The 17,563-nt window shown below is 56.8% G+C and overlaps 1 protein-coding gene across 2 annotated transcripts in view; it reads right to left on the reverse strand.

Moving 5' to 3' along the window:
- Positions 1 to 48: 48 nt before the first annotated feature.
- The window catches only part of TCOF1 (treacle ribosome biogenesis factor 1), a 32,493-nt gene continuing 14,978 nt past the window's right edge, over positions 49 to 17,563 (reverse strand). Inside the window, exons 14-26 of one of the 2 annotated variants that reach the window (XM_070414598.1) lie at positions 17,288 to 17,461; positions 16,948 to 17,151; positions 15,634 to 15,744; positions 11,054 to 11,219; positions 9,673 to 9,794; positions 8,192 to 8,305; positions 7,641 to 7,884; positions 7,093 to 7,175; positions 6,363 to 6,543; positions 4,264 to 4,755; positions 3,101 to 3,198; positions 2,351 to 2,394; positions 49 to 1,899 (exon numbers count right to left, since the gene is read on the reverse strand). In XM_070414598.1, coding sequence (XP_070270699.1) covers positions 2,368 to 2,394; positions 3,101 to 3,198; positions 4,264 to 4,755; positions 6,363 to 6,543; positions 7,093 to 7,175; positions 7,641 to 7,884; positions 8,192 to 8,305; positions 9,673 to 9,794; positions 11,054 to 11,219; positions 15,634 to 15,744; positions 16,948 to 17,151; positions 17,288 to 17,461 — 2,016 coding nt within the window. In that variant the 3' untranslated portion in view covers positions 49 to 1,899; positions 2,351 to 2,367. The remainder of the gene's footprint in view (positions 1,900 to 2,350; positions 2,395 to 3,100; positions 3,199 to 4,263; positions 4,756 to 6,362; positions 6,544 to 7,092; positions 7,176 to 7,640; positions 7,885 to 8,191; positions 8,306 to 9,672; positions 9,795 to 11,053; positions 11,220 to 15,633; positions 15,745 to 16,947; positions 17,152 to 17,287; positions 17,462 to 17,563) is intronic. The other variant, XM_070414599.1, reaches the window with a different exon arrangement.

Here is a 17,563-nt window from a genome sequence, read left to right on the forward strand (position 1 = left end):
CCCAAACACAGAGGCCTATGGGGCCAGGCAGGACACAGACACAGTTGGTTTCCATGTTTAAAAATATATTTTACTGATTTTTTACAGAGAGGAAGGGAGAGGGATAGAGAGTTAGAAACATCGATGAGGGAGAAACATCGATCAGCTGCCTCCTACACACCCCCTACTGGGGATGTGCCCGCAACCAAGGTACATGCCCTTGACCGGAATCAAACCTGGGACCCTTCAGTCCGCAGGCTGACGTTCTATCCATTGAGCCAAACTGGTTAGGGCTTGGCTTCCATGTTTAACCAGAGGAATACTCTGCTTCAAACATAGCTCCTCTCGGTCCCGCTTCCTCTTCCTTATCATTGCTACACTAAGAAGTCAAATGGCAACAACACTAGGACCCAGCAGCCGGTTGTTGCCAGAAGGGAGCAGGAGCCCCCCGTTACCAAATTTCTTGACTTTCGAGAGGAGGCCAAAACCAAAATGTTCTGGGTAAAGTCTCCATTTCAACGAAGCCCACCAGGACTTCTAGACCAACACACTTATGGGGAGTGAGAAGCTTTGAGGGCCTAAGGGCCCCCAGGTAAGGGTATAGATCAGTGATGGCGAACCTTTTGAGCTCGGCGTGTCAGCATTTTGAAAAACCCTAACTTAACTCTGGTGCTGTGTCACATATAGAAATTTTTTGATCTTTGTAACCATAGTAAAACAAAGATTTACATTTTTGATATTTATTTTATATATTTAAATGCCATTTAACAAAGAAAAATCAACCAAAAAAATGAGTTCGCGTGTCACCTCTGACACACGTGTCATAGGCTCGCCATCACTGGTATAGATGGATGCTAACCTCAGTCTCCAAGACCTCCCCAGCGCAGTGCTGACTATTTCTGCCCGGCCCCTGCTGTCTTTGGCAGGAGGTGAAAACCACTGAAGGAAAATCTCCCAGCCCCACATGTTCACTGCCCTGGGCCCTGGGAAGGGGCCTTTGCACTGCTGGCCATCAAGTTCTGGAGACCCTGACATGTCTTTTGAGTTTATCTACTCCTTGCCTTCCTTATTTCAGAACCTTTGTTACCTGGATACAAGGGCAACTCAGTCCTAACTGGTTTTCTGTTCCTACTGTGCCCGCCACAGCCATTCTCCACCAGGTACCTCGAAAGGGCCTGCCCACAACTCCAGTCCTAAGTGAACTTCAAAAGGTGGCTTAGAAAGCCCCCCTTCCATTTCTTGCCTTCTGGGTATTTGTCTGGTCTACCCGAGCACCTGGCAACCAACTATGGCCATGCTTGCGCGCCCTCTTAGCCACCTCCTCCAGGAAGCCCCCCCACCAGTTTAGTACCAGGTACTTAACTGAGGCAAACTGTCCCACTCAGCACAGCATCCCAGAACCTTGACATGTAGTCAAGACAAATCCTGAGCAATGGTTTGTTCACCTCCAAGTGTCAGCCAGACTCCCAAGAATAAGTCAATTGTAAAATGTTTGCCCCAGGTGCACTGCAACTTGCACCTTTCCTTCAAGTCTTTTATTTTCTGAGTTCTTAGAAAAACACGAATCAGGAAAAAACTGACAAAAGGAGGACAAACCCTCAGTATTAGCCAGGGGCCAGGGCCGAGGAGGAGTGGGAGGCTGGGCCTCACTGGGTCTGCAGGGTAAAGGGGTGGAAGGTCCTGAGGCCTCTGGGCATGTTGGGTCTTGAGGAGGGAGGGGCATGTCACTTAAAAATATATATATATGTATATATATACTGTACACATCTATATCAAGTGTCCTGTGTCAGGACGGAAGTCAGGCGCGGGGTCAGCGAGTGGAGGTCTTGGAACTGGGCACACTCCCTCCTCCTCCTTGGACCAACCTCTGCAGGGCTTGTGGGCTGGGCCAGCACCGACTCTGTGGCTGGCCATCTTCTTCTGGGGAGGAAGGGGAAATGCAGGCACTTAACCCCTTCCCCACCACCCGGGAAGCACAGGCCCATCGAATGGCTCCTCTTGGGGAAACTACCTTCTTTCCCATGAGCAAATGCCCTCAAATTAATGATTACAAGGAAAAGGAAGTGGACTGCAGGGAGGGAGAGAGGAGCTCAAGCCTTACCCTCATCCACAAAGAGGCGCCATCCCAGTGCCCATCTCCTAGGGCATGTGCAGTGTCTGCACCCAGGGAGCACCAGGTGCTGGCCACTGACCGTGAGTGACAGAATCTCTTTCTCCACCCTTTCCTGTGGGGCCCACCTCCCAGGTCCTGCCTGGCTCCTGGGGACTATGGCAATGCTGGAGCTCCCCTCACTCCAGCCCCCAGCCCCCATCCCCCCACCCTCTCCAGGGATCAGATGCTCAGCAAGGGTCCCTGGGCCAGGAAGTGTACCTGCTGTCTTGTGCTCCTCAGACAGGCTGCTGCTCTGTCTTCTTCTGTGAGAAGAGAAGGTGAGAGACTTCTGTACCTGATGGCCTCCTCACCCATGCTGCCCCCACCAGGAGGGCATGAGGGCTGCCTCCTGAGGATCTGAGGCCGCCCCACCTACCCCCCAGAACCGATGCCGGGTGCACAGGGATTCCTGAGAACAGGGACGGTGCCCCACACACTCTCAAGGAAGGAGCTCAGAACTGTGCGGCACAGATGTTCAGCTTCCCTGAACACAGCCAAGGCCTGGGGGCCAGTGAGAGTATCTGTACAGGTGCTTAGTCCCCACACCCCCAGCCTTCAGGTGAGCAGCCTTGATCACCCATGAAGCAGATGTGTGAGTGTTTCTGTGGAGGGGTCCCTGTCAGCTGGGGCACCACCTCCCAGAAAACGCTTCCTCTCCTACCTGGGACCTGTAACAGCCTCCCTGTGCCCTGGGGCTTCCTCCCTTCACCTGCCACAGGACATCCTTCTACCTCAGACAGGGCAGGGGGTCACTTCCATGACTTCCACACAGACCTGTCCCTCCTCGGGGGGGCTCTACTCTAGAGTCACAACTCACCCCTGCATACTCCCCGCCCATGGAGATGGGCAGGACCCTGGTCTAGCTCCCACCCTGTCACCTGCCATGCACAGGATGGGGCTCATCACATTGTCCCTGGGGACGAGGTTAGGTCCCTTTTCTGGCCTGAAACCCCCAGGAACTCACTCTACCTTTTTCTTCTTTTTCTTCTGTATTTGTGAGTCAGGGTCTTTGGTTGAGGCCTTTTTGGCTTTCTTCTTCTTTTCCTTTTTTTCCTTGTCTTTTTTTTCTAAGGGAAGAAAGTAAACTTCCTAAATAACAGATGTTAAATTTAAGTGTTGGGACCAATGGCGGGAGACACGCAGGGCAGGTCTCCAGGGATCCTAGGAGCCCCTCCTCCTGCAGTTGGGTCTCCAGCTCTCCCCACACCCTGGGGAACAATGAAAACAGGCCCTCAGGCCTATGACCACCTGCCCCGGCCTCATAATTTCTGCCCCGGCCTCATAATTTCTGCCCCACCTATGGAACACCTGGAGTATTACTACTTTTCTTTAACTCACTTTACACATTTATTTAAGACTAAAGGCTTGAAGCATGAAATTCGTGCAAGAGTAGGCCTTCCTTCCCCCCACTGCCGGCACCAGCTTCCCTCGTCCAGAAGGACATCTGGTCTAATTAGCATATTGCACTTTTATTATTATAGACTAGAGGCCCAGTGCACAAAATTCGTGCATGGGGGGGCGGGGGTTGTGTCCCTCAGCCCAGCCTGCACCCTCGCCAATCTGGGACATCCCCCTCCCAATCCAGGATTGCTGGCTCCTAACTGCTCACCTGCCTGCCTGCCTGCTCGCCCCTAACTGCTCCCCCTGTTGGTCTGATCTCCCCTAACTGCCTTTGACTCAGCCCCCGCCACCATGGCTGTGTCCAGAAGGACGTCCGGTCTATCTGGTTTAATTAGCATATTACCCTTTTGTTAGTATAGATACTCTCTATGGAAAATGGGAATGCAGTATCACCTATTACACAGGGTTAAATGAGGTCCCGCCACATGCAGTCTGGCACAGAGCTCACAGGGAGCTGTGGTCTAGGAGTGTGGACCTGAGAAGCCTGAAGCTGAAGGTGCACTGAGCACTGTGGGGAGCAGGCCCCGCCCTGGAGTGCTGGGTCTCCCTGCCAGTGGGCCCAGGTGCTCCGGGGTCACTCTGGCTTTGTCAATAGCTGCCCCCCATGACCCTGGACAATCTTCAACCTCCCCCTTCTGTGCTGGCTGAGGGCCCGTCCTGCCCGTGTGGTGACCGACAGCCCTCAGCACAGGGCTGGGCAAGCGCGATCCAGGCTGTGGACAGGCACTTACTCTTGTCAGATTTTTTTTTCTCCTTGTTCTTTGGGTTGGCTTGGCCTCCACCCTCAACCATCACCATCTCTGGCTCCCCTTCTGGCTTGTCCTTCTTCTTGCTGCCACCACTTGCTGTGTCTTTCTTAGATTTCCCCTGGGTAGTACTGGGGGCCTTTTCTGAGGAATCAGCACCCTCCCCGCCTCCTCCGGCCGCCAGCTTCTTCTTCTTCTTGCTCTTGGGGGCCCTGGCCGCTGCCTGCTCTCCCGACAGCTTCCGCTTGTGGCTCTTCTTGCTGCCCTCCTTGGCGGCGCCTGTGGCCTTCTTCCTCTCCTGCTCCAGCAGCTCCGCCAGGACCTTCACCACCGAGGCCTGGACCTGGGCCTCGCTCAGGGGCCAGGGCTCACTCAGGAGCCGCCGGGCAATGTCGCTGTGCAGGGCCAGTGTCGAGGCTTCGGGGCTCCCGGCCGCCTTCCCGGGCTTCTGAGGTGTGGTGCTGGCCTCTCTTCTGCCTGTGGGGAGAGGACGTGTGACATGGAGCTGTGGGACCGGGAAACAGTCCTCTCACGGTACAAGAGCCAGGGGGGTCCGAGGTCATTCTGGCCACATCTTTCTCCCACCTTCGAGCTCTTTTCTGTCTCCTCACACTGAAATCTCAAGTTCAGGCTGGGAACTGACCAGGACTCCATAATGTTAGTGAAAGGCCTGGAATCTATCAACACAATGAAGGTCAGACAGGAGTCCAGAGCCCGGAGGCAGGAGACTGGGCTCTGGGTCTGCCTCCCACTGACTGGCTGTGTGGCCCTGCTCTTCCCACAGTCTGTTTCCGTGTTTGTAAAATGAGGGGTTGGGTGAACAGCGAGGTCCCCGTATTCTGAACTGTAGATCCACATAAATTCGACGGCTGTGCACCTGTTCAGCTCACACCCCTCTATTCACACAGTGGGCCCACCCCTTGCCTGCCCAGGACCCTGTGGTGTGCACACGTGGTGTTGATCAGCAGGTTGACCGGCTGCCAGTGACTTCTGGAGCAGCCTTTGTTTAGAATTTCCAATGCCTCTGCTCTCCTTTGATAACTGTGCTGACATGTGTGAAAATGAAAACCTCCACAGCCCCTCTAAAATGCCGGCCGTCCCCAGAGAGATCGCTGAGGAAGAAAGTGAGCAACAGCTGCTCTGCTCCCCGGCACCAGTCTGTGGGACACCAGCACTGACCCCGCACTCCCCCTCCCCCCCTTCTTCCCAGGTGACTGGCAGGTCTGGACTTGGTTCTGGTTCCGAGCCTCAGAGGTGCTCAGCGGCTGGGCTGCTCCCTGTGGCGTGCAGTGGGGCCTGAAGCAGCTCTTGGTCCAGAGCATTGCACCAGCCAAGTGTCCCAGGACAGACAGTGGCCCAGTTCAGTCCTCTGGTGCTTGGCAAGGGCACGAGTCGGGTAGAGGGGAAACTGAGGAGGGCGCAGTGGGCCGTGAACCTCCTCCCCCACAGCCTACTTCCCGGCTCTCTGTTTACAAACACCCAGAACATCGAGGCTGGGGACCCTGTGAGCTGTCCCAGGTGCGCCCACCTGAGATTCCTGTCCCTCGGCTCTGGCAGAGTCGGGGTGGCACGTGACTACTTTCTATGTGTGCCACACCTTGACACCGACTGGATGCATCGACCCTCCCCGTGTGGTTGGTTAGGACAGAGGCCCAGCAGGGCCAGGGGCCCGTCTGAGGCTTTAGAGTCAGCCCACTGCCCGGGGTCTTCGCCATGTGCTAGAGATTTCCCAAATGCGGCTCTACCTTTCCTTTGGGCTCCCAGACTCCCTAGACCCCACACCATGAGCCATTTGTTAGGAAGAAAAGTCAACAGGGTTGGCCACAGAGAACCCAGTCCTATACTCCTCCAGCCAAGGTGCACTTCCTCTACGACGGGTGGCCTGCCAGGTGCACCGGCAGCCACAGGGGTGATGACCCAACGTCCAGGCTGCCCTGGACCAGAGGAGCCAGGCACCTGGGCATGGCCCTACACTTCGATGAGCACCAGGCCTGGAGAGACAGGACCACGCTGGTGAGACTGTTTCTGAGGGAGGGAAAGGAGGCCACTGCCTGCCCCTCCCTGTCCTGCTGCCCTGGACTCACCTGTTTTAGGGGATGTGGTGCCGGGTGCTTGTTGGGGCTCCACTTTCCGCTTGCCGTCCAGGGCATCTTGGGTGGCCGAAGCAGAGGAAACCAAGGGGTTGGGGTCTGGTTTGGGAGTGGCCTTTGCAGCCTGGGAATTGGCTGAAGTCAGCCCAAGGGGCACATGACCTGAGAGGAGAGACTGAAGAAGCCCAGTGTGAAAGGGGCTGGGACCCCATCCCAGCCCGGGGAGCAGGGCCTGCTGGGAAGGACCCAGCCCAGGGACCCCATCTCAGCCCCGGGAGCAGGGCCTGCTGGGAAGGAACCAGCCCAGGGACCCCCAAGATTGGGTCAGCCCTACTGGGCTGGTGGTGGGGACGTCAGCCCTTTGCGCATACTTCCTGTGCTATTTTAATTAATACATATCTTAAGCAGGCACATTTAAAAAGGAAAATTCTTACTACTAATGCAAATGGAAAATCACTAGCACCTGCCATGTGCAGATGATAACCTTAAAATAATCCCATCTGTTAAAGATCGTTTTTATCTGGGAATCACCTAACATCAAGGTGAGCCCTTTCTATAGACTCCAAGTCAGCTCCTCAGCCTTCATGCTGATATGGGCTTTGGGGGAAACATCCTGGCTCCACAGCAGGGCCCTGCCCAGGGTCCTTGTGAAGAGGAGGGCCCAGCCCTCTGACCTGGGGCTCCTGGCCTAGGACCCCGATGTTGCCAGCCCCCCTGCTGTTACCTGGGAAGGCTCTACCACCTCATCCTCGCTGGACTCTGCTGGGGTTTCCTCCACCAAGGTCTCATTCCCAGAGGGCACTGGGCCTATGGAGAAGTATAGGTATCCTGTTGGGAGCCTCAGGTACGCCCCCTGCCAGCTGGGCAGGGCAGAGCCTTTCAGGGAGGCACCTGGGATGGCCGGGTCCCCGCCTCACTCTCCCATCTGTGGTCATGGCATTCCAGGCGAGACACCTGAATGCTAAGTGTTTCCATTCTAGTCGCCGACGCCCACACGCTGCTCTGCTGCTCAGCTGGCCTTGGGATTGTGGTGGGGTCAGTTATGGGAGCCTGATTCCAAAAAGTCGGGAGTGATCAAACAGTAGCATCAGGGGCCTTTGACAGAGTTTGGACCAGCTTCCTCAAGGGGCTGTACAGAAGGGGAAACAGCCCAGCGTGGGACGACTAGACCAAGGTGGCAGAACCAGTGGAGATACAGAGCCATGGCCTGAGCCTCCAAGCTACCTCTCCCCTCCTCCAGGTCCACCCAGCCTTTCCCTCCCCGATCCTCACCCAGCCTGTGGGGCAGCGGGGCCGCCTGGGGCCTCTTCGCATCCTCCTCGCTCCCCGAAGAGCTGCTGCTGCTGTCGCTATCATCTGAGGTCCCAGAGGCCTTGGCTTTGGGGTGTCCCAAGGGAGGGACTGTGGCCTGCCGGACTGCAGGAACCTTGGGCTTTCTGGGCTTGTTGGTCACTCCTGCTTTCACGGGGGTGCTCTGGGGACTCGCCACAGGGAGTGAGCCTAGGGCACCGTCAATCTAATTTGATGAAAGGAGAAAGTGGGAGGAAAGTTAGGGGAAATGAGATCTGATCTTACTGAGCACCTCAGCTAAGAGCCAGGCACCATGCTGGTTGCTTCACACAGGCCTCATTCCATCCTCCCACAGCTCTCAGCCAGGCGGCCCTGGCCTGGTAGGCAAGCGAGCACGTGCTCAGGTCACAGGGCCGGTGGGTGATGATGCTGGGACTTGAGTCTCTGCCTGGGCCTTCCTTCTACCCTCTGTGGTCTTTGATTACTGTCCGCTCCAGGGTAGGGCCTGGACCCCTGGGGGTTCCCCAGCTCACCCCACTTGAAGACAGGGTTCTGGCAGCAGGAGGCTGGGCCTCACTGGCTTTCTGGGCAAGGACCTTCAGGGCAGCCTGGGTCAGCGGGAGGTTAGCCAGGTTCCTCTTTGTCACCTGTGGACAGCCAAAGGCAGCCCTGAGACCTCTGCCATGCCCTGAGCAGACCCCATCTTGCTAGGGTTGGAGGAGACCTGTATCTGCAAGGAGCCATGGGACTGGAGTAGGGACTGAGGGGTGGTCCAAGGGGCCATGCCACCGCCTGGGCAGGAAATGGGTTATGAGCTAATCACATCATTCTCAGAGGGTCCAAGAACACTCGCAGCCCCCACCAGTCAATCTGAGCTCCACTGGGACAAGTCTCTAGTCTGGTGGCTGGAACTGCCTCCCCAACAGTCTCCCTCAGTCCCCTCCTGCTTTCCACACCCACCAGCAATAGGGAGAGAGAACTAAGAGAACTGGGGGTGACTTCTCCGCACCATGCAGCCCTCACCTCACACGACTTCCTCAGCTCTGACCTCCATGCACTTCCCCAGAGGGTCCCTGCAGCTGGGTTTCCCTGCCTAGAGTGGACCCCAGCTCGCTGGCCTGGCTGCTCCTCCTGCTTCCACATCACCTCCTCAGGGAGGCCATCCCTGCCCATCCTTTCTAAAGCAGCTCACCCCATTATTCTCGTCACTATTGTTTCCTGCGAAGCACCCACCAGTTCGTGAGTACTCTATTTTTGGTTTCCTTTGTTAGTGGCTGCCACCCCACTCACTTGGGAACTCCCCAGGGCAGGCACCTCTTGTTCCTGCTGCATCCCCCCTGCCTGGAAGACAGATACTTAGCACCATCTGCTGGTCAAATGGCCAAATGGATGCAGTGACCACAGCCCAGACACCCGTCCAGCTGTGATGAGCCCTCTGAGCTGGGGGTCCCAACTCCTGCTCCGGCCTCCTCCACCTCTCTCCTGTCCTCTCAGAAAGGAAGAGTGAGGAAACAGAAAAACCATCGGCTATGGCCCACAGAGCAATGCCTGGGAGCCAGGAGACCTGGGCTCTGGCCCTGCCCCATCACCAGAACAGTGAGCATTAGCTCCACCTTAGATCCAGGCAAGGACCAAACAAAAACACACTGAAACGGTGGAGGCTGGGAAGTTAAAGTCACTAGCACGCCCACGGAAAGAGGCGACTTTTGTTCACAGCATCTCAAAACTGGGAGAAAAAAAACAGAACGAGCTGACAGGACCTCTCGGGGCAGCAGTGCTCTGCCCGGTGCCACATTCCAAGATTACTTCTCCTGACCACCCCCAGGTGCCCGGGAGCTCGAATGGGTGTAGCCAGAGGCCAGGAACGCGCTGGCTGGGAGGAGCAGCTACTCCTGGCGGTGGGGGTGGGTGAGAGCACCTGCAGCCCTGCTAGCAGCATGTGTGGGTACGTGGGGGGAGGGCAGGGAGCCCCCCACCCTGCTGGTCTGCAAGACCTCCCTTGTCTGCCACATACCTGAGTGGCAGGTGCCTCCTGCTTCTTGCCCTTTGTCACCCGACTGGACACCTCACTGCTGTTGGCCCCAAGGCCTGTTCTTGGGTGGGCTGTGGGCATGATCACTGCGTTGGTTCTAATGGCTGGAATGGAGGGGAATGAAGTGCACGTTAGGTCACAGAACCATGGCCTCCCCAGCTGTGGCTGTGGCAACACCTAGTTCATCAGCCCTTCCCGGGGACCAGGTGTGGTACCCAGGGCTTATGCAGCGGGGGCCTGTGCCATGCCTTCCCCAAGACCTCTAGGCAGGAACTGTCCCGCTGTCCACGCTCCAAGGCTCTGGAGGTCACGTGGCTGCTGGGACAGTGACCCTGGCTCTCCCCAGCCCCTCCCCACACTCCAGTTCTCGTGATGTCCCCCCAGCCGGCCAGCTGCCAAAGGAGACTCTCCGTGTATTTAACACAGTCTCATGAAAACCACGGTGGTCACCCGCAAAGGCTCCGGTACACGACGTTTGCTGTAGCACTACGTATAAACGCCTCAACGGCCCCAACCAAAGCCCCGGCTTCCTCCAACGTGGCACTGGCTCAATAAACTATGGCATGCCACCCGAAGGAACGCTCTGAGCCAGAGGGAATCACGCTGTAAATGTGTAATGCCACAATATTGTCAATTAAAGATTACCGAGCATACATACAGCATGGTCTCACTAAAACACACAGGTATAGCTTAGGTTTTTGCCAATTTAACAGCTGTAAAATGTTAACAGTAATTATTCCAGGCAGTGGGATTATGTATAGGTAAGTTTTTCCTTTGGTGCTAGTCTGTATTTCTTAATTAGCCTCCCCAAATTAGGCATTAATATCCTCATTAAAAAACATCATAAAAACATTTATTAACCATTTTCGTGCTATCACTGGTAGAGCACAGGTTGCAAACATCAAAGAAATCCCAGATGTGGTCCTGTCTCCCACTGACAGATGGAATCTTCCCTGCAATGTCTGTTTAGGGATCACCTAACCCCCTTTACATGCCACCAGGAACAGGAGGCTCACTACCTCTCGTAGCCCTTTTCATGTTCAGGCAGTCAGCTGTGACAAAGCTCTTCCTTAGACTATGGAGAAACCTGGTCCCTGCTGCCCGTAGCCTCTGGCCTGGGTTCTAGCCTTGGAGCCGGTACAGTGAAGCCCTGGCAAACCTTTCTCCTGAGCAGTCCCTCATCAAGGTGAGCCAAGGCAGTGCACAGACCTTGCTTGCCCTGAGGCCCTCCTGACCAACAACGTGCTCTGTGGCCCTGCCAGCATCTGCTCCCCTCTGGGCGTGTGCGGGCAGCCGCTGGCAGCTGAGCCCGGCCCGGCCGTTGCAGCAGGGGATTCGGCCCTTGGTGGCGGGCCATGCTCACCGGGAGTCAAGCACTGCGTAGCGGGGATCACATCCTCATCCTCGCTCTCGGACGAGGAGCTCCTGGCCTTCTTTGGGGCACTTGCAGCCTGGGTGGGCACAGGGGTAGCAGCCTGACCAGCTGGACTACGATTAGGGTCGACAAAAATCAGAGGGGTTTTAATCACCTTAAAAAACAAAAACAAGAACATCCCCCCAGTGATTAAAGGCTGGGCCAGGGGGGCGGAAAAGATGGGGCGGGGAAGGGTTTGACAAGGCAAGGGGGTCCTGAGAGCTCAGGGCAGCCAGACAGGGGCTGTTCCCCCGGGCACTCGCAGCTCCCCGAGCCCATGCACCTGCTAAGACCCAGCACAGCACCTCACAGCTCACAGGAGCCCCTCCAACCCTCACAACGAACCCCTGAGGTCAGTAAGATTAGCTCCGCAAGTCCTGAGAGGGGAAGAGAGTTGCCTGCTGAACGGACACAATATACATCCACCTGGGGAGTGGCTCAGTCTGCTGGTCCCTCCCACATGTGGATGCAGCCGCTGAGATGGGACCAGGACGCAGCAACCCAGCTCCATCGCTCAGCAGTTTCAACAAATACACTGCACAGGGGAAGACCACCAGGTGACACGGAGAAGACCACACCAGGGAGTGCCCTCATCTGGACCCACAACATGAAAAGTATCGGTCATGAGACTCGTGGGGGCGCGACGGGCAGGTCCCTTTCCAGGTGCGACATCACATGGTGGTTGTGCCTTAAAGGATCAACTACGTGGAGGGTTTGGATGAAACAGGTGGGAGGGTATGTGCGGGTTCTTCGTGTTGGTCTATCTGTGGGTGCGCTTTCCATTTTCCAGTTAAGACATTCAAAGAAAAAACAGCAGCAGCTGCGCCTGCTCCCTGTGGACTAGCCTGGGATGCAGCACTGGCGACTGTGACCACCGCAGGCTGCACTGGCAGCCCCGAGCCGGGGAGTGGGGAGCCTGCTTCCCATTCCCCAGAGATCAGGTCTGGCCCGAGTTCTGCTTTCTCTCTGGCCAGTGGGGAGACCAGGAGGGACCTTCCGAGGTCACAGCTGGGGACCCAGGTCTCCTCCAGGAACCACCCTGCCCACCTCCCCGAGCCTGACTCCACGCCTCAGCCCCAGGGTGCTGTGGGAGAGGAAAAGTGAAAAGAAAGCAGAAAGGCACCGCCCGAGGGTGGGAGCTCTGCTGGGCTCAGGCCCTTCCTACTCCTGCCAACAGCCTCCCCCGCGGCTGCTCTGCTCTGATCTGCCACTTCCAGAGCCTGCCTGCCCACGTGATGGAAGGGAGAGGACGGGAAGTGGGAGAAGGCTTACAGTTGAGGGAGGGAATCTATATATATGTGCGAAGACAGAGGAACAGATTGTTGAGGACGCAGAGAGGCAACGAACCCACCGAGGCAAACAATAGCGTCTGGGATGTTAAAAGCAGCTCAGCAGCAAAAGCCGCCTCCTCCTTGATCCACTTGCCCACGCCACCTGCGCGTCACCCCGCGCCACCCCCCCCCACCCCCGCCTCAGGCGGTGACCCTACCTCTGCCATGACCTCACTGTGTGGCCAAGCCCTGAGCTTTGTGCCTCAGTTTCCCACCTGTTGAAAGGGCTGTTAGGAAAGTCAGCCTGCGTCCACTCACCAGAGGGGCTCTGATGCGCTTTGGAAACTGCACAGCACAGTGCACACGGGGTGATGAGGGAGGGTTGAAAAAGGCTCATGGGAAGACGAAGCAGCCTGAACATCTGGCTGTGCCTCCACATGGACGCCGGGAGGTGAGGACCCGGCGGGAACACAGAGACTCCCGTCCTACTGCAGGATCTACCGTCTGCAGAACCAAACCTGCGGGCAGTGCTCACCACCTCATGTAGGAGCCGGGCCCATCACAACCATGCCCTCATCCTAGGCTGGGCAGAGCGGGGTGGGGGGAGTTGAGTAGCACATGAAGGCACCCATGGTGGCAGAGCTCTTCTCCGGAGCCTCTCAGAACAGTCTGGGGTGGTTAACCGACCCCGGGCAGCCCCATCCCAGGGACCGAGACATCCCACTTGCTGGGAATGTGGGCCGGAGCCTCCATGTTCACGAGCCCCAGGGACTCCCTCCCAGGGGTCAAGAAGACGGAGGCTCATAGAGGGAAGGGGCGCACACAGGGTGACCTGCAAACCGGGGCAAGAACCGGGACTGGCAGTTCTTCAGGGGCCAGGCATGAGCTCCTTCCCAGACCAACCAGCTAAGCCTGTGCTTTAACACCCTAATTTGGTTTCTTTCGGGTCTTCTTTTTCTCTCTGCTCAATCTGGAACTTTGAGGGCAGGGCCTATGTCTTTTATTTGGGCAGCTAGGCCAAGCCCCGACACAGACCGTGGCTGGGTTACTGCCAGCACAACGGGCTAAGCCACAGACCACCGGCTGAAGTCTTTCTCTAAGCTAGAGGGGGGGGGGACACTGAGGCACAGTGAGGGGGAATGGAGCCACAATCCTCTCTCCACCTCCCAGCCTGGGGCTCTGCCCACCATTCTGGCATCAATCCCTTTCCTCTATTGATGGGCTAATAATAAAAACAGAGCAAAACTTGTCCATAGAGAAGTACTTGGTAACAGCATAATAACGATAATAATCATAATTAGTGAGCTGGGGATTAGGAGCAAAAATCCCCTAGTTTGGAGGAGGCAGCCGTGTCCCCAGGCTGTGCCTTTCCCCCCGCCGAATCCTCCTGGGGAATGCACAGACTGCTGACTATTCTCCTTTTTTCATAGGGACTCCAGAATCTTCAGGACCAACGTACCAATTAAATGTTTCAGTTTAAGCACGATGTTCATTTTAATTGTGTTAGTCCGCCCCTGCAGAAGGGCGAAGCGGCCCCCTCCCTCCCTCCCAGCTGTTTAGATTCTTGGGGAGGAGGCAGCCTCCTAGAGGCTCCGCAGAGCAGAGGGCAGCCCCAGCCCCTCTGCTCCTTCCCTGGAGGGCAGTGTCGAGGCAGGGCCAGGAGCAGCCAGAGTGGGGTGGGCCTGGTTCCAACACCAGGTCTGTCCACTTGTTTTCAGCCATGTCACCCTGGGGCAGTTCAATTGCTTTCTCTGAGCCTCATTCTTTCCTCCTTAAAATGGGAATAATGGAAGGAACTATCCTCCTCACAGGCTGGTTGTGGGGATTAAACAGAATATGCAAGTCTGTGGCTTAGGACAGAGCCTGCTGCACAGGTGACCCGACAATGTTAGTTGTAATTCAGAGTTATATTCTGTAATTAGGTATTGAGTGGGCCCATGACTGGGGTGCAAGCAGCACCTGACCCTACTGATTAGCATGTGGTCTGACATGTAAGGGGAGAAGGGCAGAGACCCTATGGTCTGGGCCAGTGGTCGGCAAACTGCGGCTCGAGAGCCACATGCGGCTCTTTGGCCCCTTGAGTGTGGCTCTTCCACAAAATACCATGTGTGGGTGCACATGTACAGTGCGATTGAAACTTTGTGGCCCGTGCACAGAAGTCAGTACTTTGTGGAAGAGCCACACTCAAGGGGCCAAAGAGCCGCACGTGGCTCGAGAGCCGCAGTTTGCCGACCACTGGTCTGGGCGATGCAGAACTCTAGCACTGAGGGGCCTGGCAGGAGCTTCCGGGAGCTTGGGGCTGGAGGAGGACGAAGGGCGGTGTTATCTGCCAGAGGCCCGGGCTTCACACAGAAGCTTGGCCACCAGTCCAGCAGGCTTGGGCCTGAGTTGGGGAGACAGGTGGGCTTGGTCCTGCCCTCGGGGCACAATCTGGGGAGGATGACCGCAGCAGCAGGGCACGTGAAGATGAGCCTCAGGTGCCTGAGCGGCTCTCAGGCCAGGTCCTGGGATTCCAAGAAGCCCCACAGAGACTTCCAGTCCCAACAGGAGGCAGGGGCACTCGGGGAGCTGAGGACTGGTGTTTGCCCTTCCTCGGCTTTTCTTTTTTAACTGATTTCAGAGAGTGAGGGAGAGGTGGAGAGAGAGAAACATCAAGGATGAGAACCACTGATTGGCTGCCTTTTGGGGATCGAGCTCACAACCCGGGCAGGTGCCCTAACAGGGAATCAAACCGTAACCTCCTGGTTCAAGGGTCGACACTCAACCACTGAGCCACAATGCACGGGCCTTTCCTTAGCTTCTTATGGGCCACGAGGATTTCAGGAAATCAACTCGTAGGGCCTTGATTCCTAACTTCAAATGGGCAATACCACTCGCCCTCCTGCAGGAACAGGCGCCTGCTCTCAGGCAGGGTGCTGTGGACCTGTGCCAGCGGGCAGACGCAGGAGGGAGGACACCACCCTGCCTGTTTACAGCTGAGCCTCCCAGGCCTCAGAACAGCCAGCGCGCCCAGCATCACTGGGCTGGTGGTGGGAGCGCCGGCTCTGACCCTCGACTATCTGGCTCTGAGGCCTGGATGTTCAGACACTCTGTGGCCTGACTCATGGGGTTATTGTGAAGACAAATGTGTCAAAATAGAGGCAAGAGCTCTGGAAACTGTGAAGTGCTGTTTAAATGGGAAAGATCTGCCCTCAACCCCACAGGCCCTCCAGCCCAGCTCTGAGCCTGCCCGGTACTCAGAGAGAAGGTGCAGCCTACCTGGCCTGCCGGCAGCTCCTCGTCACTGCTCTCCGAGGACCCCTCCGCATTCTTCTTTGGGGTTGCTGGGGCCAGTGTGTTACTTTTGGCAGCTTTGGAGTTACTCTTCTTCTGATGGGACAAGCACATGGTGGGGGGAAGAAGGCATTAGCTGAGGGGAGCAGGACTGAGGGACTAGGAAACCATGGCCCGCTGCAGCGACCAGGGATGGCAGTGTGCCCCTTCCTATATGCACATGGTGGGGAGGGGGAAAGATGGCACAGATGAACGAACACGGGGCTGCTCGCCAGCATGGCCCACAGCCACTGGAAACACCGGCCTCCACTCTGCTTACCCTCCTGCCAGAGCTGACTCTGAACTTGAAAGGGATGCATGAATAAGACACTGCTAAAACCTGAGGACTAAGTGCTGTTGGCCCGGCACGTGCACGAGAGGTGACAGCAGCCTGGATGAGGTTATAGGGGTGAGCCAGGGGCCCCAGCACAGTTCACACTTGGCTGCAACACCCCAGCTAAAAGCCTGGCACGGGGACTTCCAGCTTTCCTTAAGAAAAGGAAGATCCTGCCACAGGGAGGACACATTTCCACAAGGTCACAATTGGCTGGAGCTGACAGGGACTATCTCCCGGATGGGGCAAGGGCTCTCTACTTTGCCCTGGTTGCCACCACTCTCTCCTGTCTCTCCTGTTACCAAGGCTCAATATCAATCATTTCCATTACACGCCTGAGCCCTGTAAGTCCTAGAGTTTGTTACCATGGACTTCGACAGGACACAGCCGCCCTGCTGCCTTCTGCAGGCAGACAGAGGGAAAGTGACCCAGGTAAGTCCGTTCTTCATTCCCTCTCCCCACACCCCAGGCTTCACACTAAGCTGGACGAGCTCTCCCCAGGAAGATGCACGTGAGGGTGTGAGGCCAGGCCCAGCAAGGGGATGTGACTTCCTCCAGCTCCCCAGGGCCTGGTGGCACCTGCACTACCACCCAAGCCTCCCATGACTGACAACTTTGGATTCTTGGCCTCATGTGTCTTGGCAAAGAATGGGAGTTTCTGGCCTCGCCTTCCATGGGGCTGGTATGTCCACTCAAACTGTGGAGGCCTTGGTAGGTATGGGAGTGCTTAGGACGCCCGGCATCAGGGAGGCCGGGTTTGGGGAAGTTTTACAGCAGGGCTCACCGAAGGAGACGTGGAAGACACCCTGGAGACAGAGCCTTAATCTACCTAGTCTTCCTTCCCCACCTGGCCCTGAGCCCGAATTCTGACCCAGGAATAGGTGACGGTGGCTTGGCATTGTGGTTGCCTCCTCATTAGGTCTCACCTGAGCTGCGGTCACAGCTGCCGGTGCCTCCCCGTCGCTGTCCGACTCCTCCTCGCTGCTGCTCTCCGAGTCCTCCTTTTTCCCAGCCTGAGCGACTGTGGGTCCTGTCTTCCCAGGGGGTGGCGGGGCAGCCCCTTTCCTGGGGGACCCCTTAGTAGGGGCCGAGGCAGTTCTGACCTGGGTGGTCTTCCCTGAGGGCTTTGCCTGGAGTGACAGAAACAGAATCAGGCCAGGGAACGCAGAGGGACACAGGGGATGGATGGGCATACGGAGATGTGCTGTGGGGGACTTCTGACAGAGGGGAAGCACAGGGCTGCTCTCTGCCCTCCCGGGGCCTCACCGGAGTGGGTGCCTCCCCTTCGATGTCCGTCTCTTCCTCACTGCTCTCCGAGTCGTCCTCGACTGGCCCTGGAGCCTGGGCTGCTGGGGCCGCTGCCTTCCCCGCAGCTGGCACAGACACCTGGCCCCTCACCGAGACGGCACTGCTCTGGGGGGTTCTCGCTGGCAGCTTTGCCTGAATTGCAAGGAGGTAACGGTATTGAGGAAAGAAGTAAACAGCAGTTCTTTTCAGGTTAAACCCCACCCACAGTGTGATGGTGGCGACGTTGCTCCCACC

This window comes from Myotis yumanensis, unplaced genomic scaffold (assembly GCF_028538775.1).
Source record: "Myotis yumanensis isolate MYYU_CA2020_CCGP unplaced genomic scaffold, mMyoYum1.0.hap1 SCAF_5, whole genome shotgun sequence".
Taxonomy (NCBI): Eukaryota; Metazoa; Chordata; class Mammalia; order Chiroptera; family Vespertilionidae; genus Myotis; species Myotis yumanensis.